Source organism: Ciconia boyciana, chromosome 1, assembly GCF_034638445.1.
Source record: "Ciconia boyciana chromosome 1, ASM3463844v1, whole genome shotgun sequence".
Taxonomy (NCBI): Eukaryota; Metazoa; Chordata; class Aves; order Ciconiiformes; family Ciconiidae; genus Ciconia; species Ciconia boyciana.
Window position 1 is genome coordinate 84,872,163 of NC_132934.1, and position 11,253 is coordinate 84,883,415.

Consider the following 11,253-nt stretch of genomic DNA (forward strand, 5'->3'; position numbering starts at 1 on the left):
ACAGTACAGTATAGAAAGAGAGAAATGCCTGTCATCTGAACAGACTGATAGACCACCAAGCTAAGGATGTTGGGCTCATGTCAGACAAGGAAGCCTCCACTGCACTTTACATATGCATCATCTGTCTCTTTCAGAGAGAGCTGCAAACTTTCTGAATCTTATTTTTTTGGCCCTTTATCTCCATCTCTGGGTCAGAGGAGTGGACGTGGAGATTGACATGCACTCATACCCCTTAGGCCTCCTATTAAACAGGAGACTGGAAAAACAGAATTTTACTTGACTGGAGAAGCAGAAGCGCAAGGACAGAGGGGTAAGCAGAATAACGGCTGTGCCCTCAGCTGATGTTTCCTGGTTTGAGAGCCTGCAAGGGGAGAGGAGGCCCACAGGGATTAGCGGCACTGAGGTCCAGCATCTTTGCAGAGCGGGGCATGTATCTGTCCAGGAGGTTCAGTAGCATGACCGTTTGGCACTCACGGCATTCCATTCTCATGGTTTCCCTACCTGCCCAAAGAAGGGGATTCCGGGTTTGTAGTGGGAGTCTGAATGCTCAAAGGTGATTTTGCTAATGGTGGTTGTGATCTCAGAGAAGCTTGTTCCAGTCAACTCCACTCCTGCAGGAAGAAGCATGAAGAATTAATGTGCCTCTGCCTGGCAAGAATTACTTTTACTCCAGGCCAACCCTCCTTTGCTGGACAAGCAATTTTGTTGATGCTCCTGGCCTGCAGGTAGGAAAACTTTAGGATTCCAGAAAAGCAAGTGTCTGCTTTTCTCCCTCATTCCTACTTGGCAGGCCCCTCTGCTGGTCTCTCCTGGTCTTATTGCACAGCTCTTCAATCCAGATGATTCATACCTGTCTCCTCCTCTTTAATTTTAGCCTCCACATGGAGCTTATTCTCATATCCACTTCTCTTGAGCTGGAATAACTTGGTCTTTACCATTTCAGAAATGCAGCCATAGTTGTCTGTCTGTTGGAGGAAAACAAACAAGACCATTATAGTCTCATTTATATAATGTTTATTCAACTTAATGAATCCATCACTGCGCGTTGCTCTCAACTGGAAGAGAAGCCCATAACCTCACAGATCATTCCCTCTGTTGTTTTTATCAAAACTGGAAAAGCACATAAATAACTTGGCAAGGAGCATTTTGAAGTACTTGCAGCAACATCAGAGCAAAGAGTTTGCAACCTAGAAGATTTTTGTGTATGTGTGTGTGAAGTCTGAAATTCCAAACCCTTGATACAAAAGCATAGGGACTTATTCAAGTGTATGCCACACAGGAATTGTTTGCCAGGCATCAGGCACATGAGAATATAGCTGCTGACTTGAAATGCACAAGCTGTATGAGTGATACATAAACCAAAGCCCATGTATGTGTAGAAAGAAAAGTATTTCCAAAGCTTGCCACCTCTCTTCAGCATCTTCATGTACAAGGCAGGTCTCCACAGAAAAGGGAAGAGATGCCTGGAACAGAGGTTAGCACTGCAGTGTTCATATTTTCTTTTAGCATGGGTAACAACAGCAGTGGCAGAGGCAATTGTGGGGATCATACTGTAGCAGACCCCAAGGACCATAAGCAAGTCTTCTGTTTGCTTTCTTGTCCTGGCGTATTTCCACAATTGCTATTACCCCAGCTTCTGTCAGTTAAGCTAGCACTGTTGCACCTGTCCATGCTCCAAACAACATTCAGTTTTGCTCTTGTAGACTTGCCAGTCTGAAGAGTGAAAAAAAGTGATACTTTTTTTCTGTCTGTCTTAACCACTGCTGCTAAATCCATATTCCTTTCCTTCTTGCTCAAACTACATCACCCCTCCCCTGGTTTCTGCTCCTTTCCTGCTTCTAACACCAACTTCTGACCCACATACTCTCTCTAGTGTAAGCCAACTCCAGCTGTGCTCTCATCACTCATGCCTTTTCTATCTCACTTCTCTCTTATACATCTTATACATCTCTACACTCCATCTGACCTTTTTGTTTCTTTCATCTCTTCCTTATCCATCAGCTTCTTGCCTCTACACACATCTTTCTTACTGCACAGACCTTCCCCCTATTTTTACCTTTCACATTTCATCTTGCACCCAATCTTCTCTCCTTCTTCAGGCTTCCTTAAAATACATGGAGTCTCTCCCCTCTTCACACTCATGCTTGTATATACTCCATCAGAGCAAGCCTGTGCCTACAAGGCATGCTCAATAACCCACACTTTCTCCTATCACTCTACCCACAAGAGTAATCATGACTCACCTGTCCAGAGAACTCGTCGCACACTGCCTTAGCCTCTTCACCGTAGCAGGCGGTGGCTTCATGTTCAAACTTCCGGCAGACACGGAAGCTCACGAGGCCAGGAACAGGCTTCCCAAATGTGTATCTACCAGCAGGGAGGATTGAAAGAAAAACAGAGCCATTAGGAATGTAAGAGGGATGGAGAAAAATGACTAGTTCACCCCCACTGGAGCCAGGACCCTTCCCTAGAGCTGCCTCCAGGACACAGCAGGGTGATCACAGGAAATAAAAAGCAGAAAGAAATTTGGTAACATTTTAGGATAAAGCTTGGCAACGGGGGCAGGAGCACTGAATCTTATAGTCCTGATTGCATCCCTGGGAATAACACAGAAGTCTGCAGAAATCATTTATCCTAATGCTGATTTAGTTGAGAGTACCCCTCACCTTGGAGAACATGTTGCAAGTATCTACCCCACCGCCTAATTCTGATGGAACTGGTTTGTCTATACATGTGCTCTGGGTCTTTTGGCTTGTTCTTCAGCCCGAGTCATGGTTCTCCCTGCAGGATGCCATGCAGAATTGAATGAGGCAGCCCAAAGGAAAGAGGGCAGCTGCATCACTTATGGTTTCCTCTCAGCAATGACAAGCAGAAGCCACAGTTAAAACATCATTCCCAGGTAAACGAAACTGAAGACCCCTTCCCTAGCACTGCAGCTGGTCTTAAATCCTCTATGACTCAAAAAATATGCAAAAAAAACCCCTCCCAAAAACCAGAAGAACAATATGTTTATACATGTTACATGCAAAGTGCCCCAAGCAATAATTGTTGCTTTTTGTCTAATGGTAGATGTAGTCTGTTTGGTCCTGGGACCCCAAAAGGATTGAGAAATATAATGAAGTATCATATCTCACTCTCCCAACTGGACTTTCAGCAGCAGCTGAAGAAAAACCTGAAACCAAGAAGGACGGAAAGAATGACACTCACAGACCACAAACTGTCACCTTCAGCTTCTCATCAAGAATGGTGATCACCTTGGGCATTTTCACTGTTACTTCGAATTTTGGCAGAACTGCAGCAGAACCAAAGGAAAACAGTCTTTGTGGTGGGGAATAACATAAGAATGAGACATGAAGGCTGCTCAAAGGCTATTCTTACAAATGTCCTGAAAGCCTTTTGCATCTAAATGGTCAGATTTTAGAGGCTTCTGTCACCTGCATATCCCACTGAAGTCAGTGAAAACAACAGGCACTCAGCCAACTACTGGTAAGAGGCACCAACTACTGGTGCCAGGTAAGAAGACAGGTTTATTACACCAGCTATCAAAATACAACAGCTTCTTAGATAACACATGGGTTATCAGTCCCACAGCAGTAGGATACAGTAAAATAGAGAGCTAAGTCAATAGAGGTCTCCCACAAACATACAGAGCTGGGACTGCAGCCTGATCTCCACATTTCCAAAGCACACAGGTCTTTCCAATTTGCAAAATAGGAAGACCCCATAGCTTCCCTGGTGACTTAGCACAGGGTGACATCACATCCAAACCCAGCTGCAGGAGGGGAAGTGGATGGTGACTGTCTTGAGAGAACTATGAGGGATTCAGGGCACAGGAACAGTCTTGCAATTGAAAGAGGCCAAAGGACTTCCAGACTCATCTTCCAGAACTCATCTCTGCTGCATGAGCCAGATCATGTCAGACGATGTAACAAGGGCTGCAGCTGGCTTGCTGGGGTGGGAAGCTATGTTGGTTGCGACCATGCATGGGTGTGTATTGGGATACCATTTTCTAGCCAAGCAGATGGAACTGGCATAGGGGTGAGAGTACCAGAGAGAGGTTAAGGCACTAAGGTGTAATGTGAGCTATGGGCTTAGCTTGTGGGGGAGGACAGGCAAGATCTGAATTTACAGACAGCCCCAGCCTACACCAAAAGGTCAAGACTTTGGGCCTCAGGCAGGGGAGACCCAGACTCATGACACTTGACAGGTGTGTAGCCAGCTGGAGGTGAGGCTGTGGCCCTAAATCACCTGTGAAAGGAGGTGAGACTTGTAGTTGCCAGCATAGACTGATCCAAGCACACTTGCTCCTCCTGATGGGAGCCTTGCTGAGGTGGGCAGTCAGAAGAGCTCCACTGCATGGCCTGGGGCTTAGGGAGGAGAGGAGACAGGTTGCTCAAATGCTTTGGTCATCACTCCTTAGAAAGTGATGATGCTTGGGAGGTAGAGGACACAGAGACATTCTTCCAGCCATGCTGGACATCCTGGTCAGATCTACCACGCTGTTCAATTAAGCTTTCCTGCCCCACAGGACTAGCTGTTAGGAACTTGAAACTGCAACGACAGTTACCATACTCCTCCACAGAGAAAGGATGCTGAATTGTCTTCCCAGAGGCCTTCTGTGCCACCACTGTGTAGGTCCCTTGCATAGGTTCAGAGGTGAGGTTGAAGAACAGCTGGATTAACCCCCCCTTTAATTCTGCCTTTGCCCACTGGTACAGACGGTTTTTCTTTGGGTCCTACAGATAACAAGACCACAAGGAGACTGTGAGAACAGTGGGAGTCTGCAACGAGAACTAAAAAGCACTAGCAAAAGCAGTGAGGGGAGGCCCAGCCCCAGTGTTTCAGGAGGCTGCAGGGTAGGAGTGGGGGGCACTAGCAGAGTTGTGTGGGGAGCTCCAGCACAATAGAAGGAGCTGTAACCTGGGCCCAGAGTACATGGTTGCCACCATACGAGTTAAAGCTCTGTATATTCAAATTAATGTTATGGACCTGCTTAATAAGTAAAATAGACAAGAATCATCTTGAGGTAGTTATGCTGCATGTGATTGATAGATGTGAACATGAATTGAATGTTTGTACATACCTCAATATAGACCAGTGGAAACTAGAAAGAGAAAAAAGGAAACAGCATATTTAGAATGCACATTTAGACAGAGTGCAAGCAGCACAGTCAAATGACCAGGGCTATGACCACATTTCACGGAACAAGCTGATCACCCAATGGGATAAGGAAGAAAGTCCCTGGTATGGAGCAACAGAGCATTTTGAGGTACGTCAAGGGGGGGGCAATCCTTTGTCTCAGGCAGAAAAATCAGCTGAAATTACTAACTCCGTATGATCTGCAATACCAATAAGAGCAGGTGCACACTGTGATAATGCAGATTTGCTCACTGCTGAGGTGTTTACACCAGCACCGTTCATTTGCAGTTTGTCAAACCTTTCCAAGAACGCCGAAGGCAGCCTTATGCAGAAATTTGAAGAACAGATCCTGTTAACAAGATCTGAGGTAACCCAGGAATTGCAAACTATCTCAGTGTACTGAGAGCTCTCCCCAAAAGACGCTTCTTTCCTCCCTTTCCCCATATAGATGACTTAAGGCCAAATAACTAGTGAAAAGGACGTATCATACTTACCACCTCGTCCAAGGGACGGAAGTCTTTATCCAGAGAAACAATTCTGAACAGGACTGATGGAGAAAGGCAGACAGTGAGGTTTCACATTGCAGTCACCAACCAGAAAACATCAGATGCAAAAACAAATGGTACAACAGAGAACAGAGCTGTTCTCTTCCAAAGAAATTCCATTCACTAGAAAGCTAAGTCATGCTAGAAGGTTACCCATGTAACAAATTACATGAATAAGAGGATGTTAAGAGCAAATCCATGGCAGTGTGAACATCTTACTGATCATGGGCATCAGAATGTCATTAATTGGGACCAAAGTTAAATTTAAGTTGCCTCTGTCTACTTTGCAAGGATACATTTTTACATTGGAATTCACATGGGTCTTCTAATTTTGTTATAACTAGGCTGACTTCTTAGGAAGGATGAATGCAAGCAAATTACTTCAGCACTTGGCTGCAAGTTTGTGTTGGCTCTGGATAGATAGAGAATTCAGTGTCTCTTTTAGGACATTAGTTCCTGTCCAGGCCAAATTTAGGAGATCAATGGCCCAGAAGAAATAAATGGGTTATATAGTTCTCTCTGTCTTCATTGAGCAAAATCAGCTGCCGCTTTGAAAGCTATTTCATGACTTAGTCTGAATTTTGGCCCTGTTCTCTATAGGACAAATATCCAGTCTTTCTGTGATTTTAACACGGACCCTAACTACATGGACCACAACAACAGAGCCCCCAGTAACAGAGGAAGTGTGTGCAGGTGCCCCAGATACATGCATGTATCTTAAGGTTCCCCAAATTGTTTCCACGTGGAGCATTAGAAACATAAGCCTCAGCCAACAGATTGCAGTTCTGACCCCCACTGAAAGCAGTCAACAATAGGCTGGCACAGTCCAACAGTTTTAGTATGTATTTTGCTTCAAATACAAATCTCCACCCCTTCTGCAGTACCTGTCTGTCCAGGCTTGTAGATGGGTTTGTCTGTCTGGACGAAGACCAAGCTCTCAGAATTCTTGACCAGCACCGACTTGCGGCTCCTGAACTGCAGTGTTGCCCCCTTCACTGTCACAGTGACAAACGTGACTGGTGACTGGCTATTTGATTTTGGAAGCTGGAGAGTAAGAAGGTAACTATGTTACAGACCACCTTTAAAGGCTTCCTGAACTGAACTGGCCGTCATGAAGTAAGAGATCTAATATAATCTTGATGGACCCAACACAGAGGTGAGGGAAACTATCATCAGGAACAAGAGACTGATATTTACTTGTCCCACATTTCTACTCATTCTTACTGCTGTGCAGTGATTGTGCAAGTATTGTGCAGCAAAGGAACTCCCAGCTCTGCCACCCAATTTTAAGAAATGCTTATTGCCCTGACCAAAACCTTTCTGTCCTTTTCCTTTTGACATTCACAGGGGCAATGGAATAATCTCCCTTCTCTTTCAGATTATGTCCCTAGTCCTTGCAGAACGTTTTCTTTTCCAAACCAGACATGCTAAATCTCTATACATCTCTCTCCAAGTGACAAAATTCAATCTTCAGCCTATATCTGACAAACCCAGACATGGATGCCAACCTGTTGAGTGTCCTGAAGGCCAGTTCTTCAGCCTTCAGGCCAAAGATGTAATCTGTGCTCTGAGCCAGATGACCAACTTTCCTAGTTGCCTACAACTTGTTATAGTGCCTGGGGCTATCAATTACATTAAGTTATGAATTTTCTACTTCATTCTCTTTTTCAGATGGAGGCAATCACAGCTCTATGTTCTCACATTAATTCAGTGTATTATATCCACAAGGCAAAAAGTAGCTGAGGTCTAAAAGCTCTACCCCAATCTGTGGCTGTTGAAGGATGACGTGGAGAGCCATTTGAAGAAGCTGTTCACCAAACAGCCACCAGGAGCGTCAGTACTAAAACCTCTTCTTTCTCCTGGCCTCTCCTCCTCCTCCTGTCCTAGAGAGGGGCTGGCTTTCCAGGATTCAGCATTTCCCATTCAGGTAGCATGCTAAGGAGATCTCAGCAGTGAGAGGGGGTTGAGGATGGACATAAACATACCTTTGGCCAAGAGGGAAGTGAATACCTACACAGTGTGACTCTGTTCATTGCTGTTCAGTGCCCTTACAGTTTATCCCTGGCACAAGGGCTCATCCTACAAGGGTGAGATACTCACAGAGAAAGGGATGCAGGTGAACACATCCTTCTCCGACACCACGTCATCAATCAAGCTCCTGTTTTCCCCTTGATACTCGAGTGTGGCACTCAGCGTCACAGACTCATTCAGGTGGGTCAGTTGAACACAGACTTTCTCAGGAGAATCGGTGTGTATCAGAAAAGGCAGTAGCACCATATACTGCCTAGGAACAGGGGAGAAGGACAGGTCAGAGGAGCAGGAACAGGTAACAGGAGCTGTACAGAAAGAGCAAATAAACCAATTTTATGAATACAGCCTTCACTGTACAGGGAGAGAGATGCATTTTCTAGGAGTGTAACAAGATTTGCAGCATGTCTGTAAGGGCAGGGTAAAACAGAAAGGCCGGTCTCAAAAGTAAAATACCACAGGAAATCCTAAATGCAAACATCTGGAAGGGATATGTTTTTCCCGGTTCTGGCACAACAGCAGCACTTCCTCCTGAGACCCTGAATAGCACCAGTGGGGAAAAGTCGATTGTCACCTTTGCTAGACACTGTTAGTAGGATTCAGGAGCCACACAAGTGCCGGTACCTAGTGAATAAATGCCATTGACTACACGCTGCAAACCGTCTGTAGCACTAGTCTCATTTCTCGCAGAGACCCAAAACTGCCACAGCGTGGTGCCAGATCTTAAGAAAAAAACACTGGAGCAAATTTCGTTTTTTTCAGGGAAGCTAGCCCCTCTGGCTCAGCCCGAGCAGGGTGTCCCTGCCTGGCCTTACGCAGCCTCCCTCCCAGTGGAGCAACAAGCCGGCGTGTCTCGTAGCCCAGCACTGCATCTGGGAATCAGACCTGATCCACCTAATGGCAAAAGTGCTCCCTTTTGGGTGGGCGAGGACTGGCCCCTGACAGGCATCCTCAGAACAGCGAGCAGCTGGGAAAAGAGCCCTTGAAACCTCAGCAGTAAGGTAGGGCATTGCCTTTAGTGGTAGGGGAGGCTCTGACACCTTTATGTCCATCAGTTGGTCTGCAGGGAGAAAGCTCTGGCCCCTCAGATCCCAACCCTCCTTTCTGCTTACCCTGCATTTGATGAAAGTGCTGCAGCACAGCCTTGCTTTGCTGAGGAGGAAAAGACATTGCCAAAAAGCCAAAGAAGAAAGTCTTTGGGATGCCAGGACCCCTCATGCGCTGCTCCTGCCATACAAATACACACTTGCACAAAACACACACTCCCTTCACATACAAACAGGGCAAAAGGGGGTGAAAAAGGGATGCAGCATAATATACCGTCACAGACCTTAACAGTCACAGCCTTACAGTGCCATATAACCCCAGGTGAGATGGGAATTTTCATTCCATTGGCTGAGCTGAAAAATGTGAATCAAAAAATAAAGCCATTTCTGGTCGTGCCAGATGTGTTATTTGTTCTTTTTTTCCTCATTATCAATCAAAAAACCACTCCCATCTCCTGGGCATTTCAACCTGGGAGTAGGGTAGTCAACCCAAAATGAAACCTTTCATTGTCTTTTCAAAAAAGTCTGTCTCTTAAGAAAAACTGAATGTGTAAACAGTTATAAAAAGTTGCATTAAAAGGCAAATCGGTAAAGAACCGATTTTGTGCAGAAAATTTTGCTGAAATGCTGCCAATTCTCTGAAGCAGCAAAAGGTATTCTCATAGACCTTTCCCTCTTTTTTTCTTTTTTCCTTTTTTTTTTTTGGCTGAAGTTTTACTGATATCTCAGTTTCACAAACTGTTTTGGGTCCCCCTGAAGCACTAGAGTTGCTGTTTGTAGAAGACACCCAGCCTTGGTGTCTTTATTCCTGTGTAAAAGAAAGTAGGCAGAAGATAAGAGACAAAGCAACAGACACAGGAATACAACCCAGGTCTCCTGCCTGCCCAGAGACCCCCCTGCATAGCTTACGGCTCTGTGGCGGGCGAGGTGTCTCCAGGAAGGAAGAAGAGGAGAAGGAGGAAGATGTTTGGTTTGATGAGCCGCCCGTCCTTCCCCATGGTGCAGAGCAGGGCGTGCTGAGTCAAGCAGACACCCAGCCTGGTCCGGCGCTGCTTGTACTCCCTCTCCGCTCTCCGAGTCAACCCCTTTATACTCTGCTCTGCAGACAGCCCAGGGGCTGGAGGAGATAAGGGCTGGGGGCCAGGGCCCACCCGGAAACGGGGACAGGCGGTACGGAGGAGCTGGAACCAGCAGCTCTGAGTCCGGGCAGAAGGCCAGGCGCTGGGGGGGAGAGGGAGGGGAGGGTGGCCAGCAGGCTGGAGCTGTCTCTCTTTTGGGGCAGGGCAGCAGGCAACGGAGGAAAGGTGGTAGCTAAAGAAAAGAAGGGCTAACAGCAGAGGATAAGGGGAAGGCCTTCATTCCTGGCAGGGCTCCTTGTACGGAGCTGGCCACAGCGCTGGTCACAGAGGCTGCTGGAGGAGCAGGAGCAGTTTGATTTCCTTCAAACGGGGAGCAGGAGATTGAGCTAGGGTTTGGGAAACAAGCGTGGGTGTGCATAACCCCCACTTACGGGCAGGATCTGAAAACAGGGAATGCAAACAATGAAAACCTTCCCCCTCCACCCATGCTGCTCTCTTGTGCTCTTCATTCGTGGTCCCACCAGGGCTAATGCCAGGAAAAGGGGCCAGACAGTGCCTGGACAATCAAGTCGTCCAACATAATCTGACCTTCACCCTGACAGAAACAGGGACAGTGACACGATGGGAAGCTGCCAAAAGTTCAACCCATTAACAGCATGTAACACATTAACCAGTTCCCCAGAGCAGCAGCTGCCCTCGCTCAGCAGAACAGACATGGCCTGGGCCTTGCTTTGCCTGTGCTGGTTCTTGTTCCAGGTCAAGTTATTGGCACATCTAGATCAAATTATTGCTGTTTGATGGAGTACTTCCTGGTTTCATTATGTGAAAATCCACGATGGGTGATGTTGTATCATAGAGGGAAATTTCTTTTTGACCATTGCCTGTACTGTAGTTACCTTGGGCTGCAGTAAGAGGATCAATAGCTCTGGTAATTATTACCCTTGCAAGTGGCAGTAGAATATCTGTCTTACTTATAGTCCTAACCCAAACTCCAAAGAATGGACATCTGTGTTAGAGGATGTAAAGCATAATTTTCAGCTTTAAAAGGGTGCAGGATAAAATCATTATCTGTCTGTCCTTCCCCTCTCTTACTATCATCATGAGAAGTTTAGTGAGCTCAGGAACTTTTGAGTTAAGAAATCCAAGTGCAATGAGATTACAGACCTTATTTTGCCCTGCAGTGACCTGCATGGGAAAGCAGAGGATAGTAGTGCACATCCAATTTCCTTGGGGACTGCTCAAAAGAAACACAGCCCAGGCTTGTTCCCTGCCTTCTCCATCTCATGCCTAAAGGTTGCTCTACCTGCCCAAAAGACATGTAACCCAGGAAGATCTGCCTCACCCACAGCGAAGAGGATTTGTACATGGGGTGGTCAAAGCCTTTTCGAAGATGACACTTTACATTGGTTTGAACAG

General features: G+C 46.3%; 1 protein-coding gene across 2 annotated transcripts in view; it reads right to left on the bottom strand.

Moving 5' to 3' along the window:
• LOC140658964 (alpha-2-macroglobulin-like) overlaps positions 1 to 9,815 on the bottom strand; it is a 31,867-nt gene extending 22,052 nt beyond the window's left edge. Inside the window, exons 1-10 of one of the 2 annotated variants that reach the window (XM_072878090.1) lie at positions 9,668 to 9,815; positions 7,785 to 7,968; positions 6,569 to 6,728; positions 5,634 to 5,686; positions 5,084 to 5,104; positions 4,568 to 4,736; positions 3,208 to 3,292; positions 2,244 to 2,367; positions 851 to 965; positions 502 to 611 (exon numbers count right to left, since the gene is read on the bottom strand). In XM_072878090.1, coding sequence (XP_072734191.1) covers positions 502 to 611; positions 851 to 965; positions 2,244 to 2,367; positions 3,208 to 3,292; positions 4,568 to 4,736; positions 5,084 to 5,104; positions 5,634 to 5,686; positions 6,569 to 6,728; positions 7,785 to 7,968; positions 9,668 to 9,756 — 1,110 coding nt within the window. In that variant the 5' untranslated portion in view covers positions 9,757 to 9,815. Of the gene's footprint in view, positions 1 to 501; positions 612 to 850; positions 966 to 2,243; positions 2,368 to 3,207; positions 3,293 to 4,567; positions 4,737 to 5,083; positions 5,105 to 5,633; positions 5,687 to 6,568; positions 6,729 to 7,784; positions 8,021 to 9,667 lie in introns of both variants that reach the window. The other variant, XM_072878079.1, reaches the window with a different exon arrangement.
• Between the last annotated feature and the right edge of the window lie 1,438 nt (positions 9,816 to 11,253).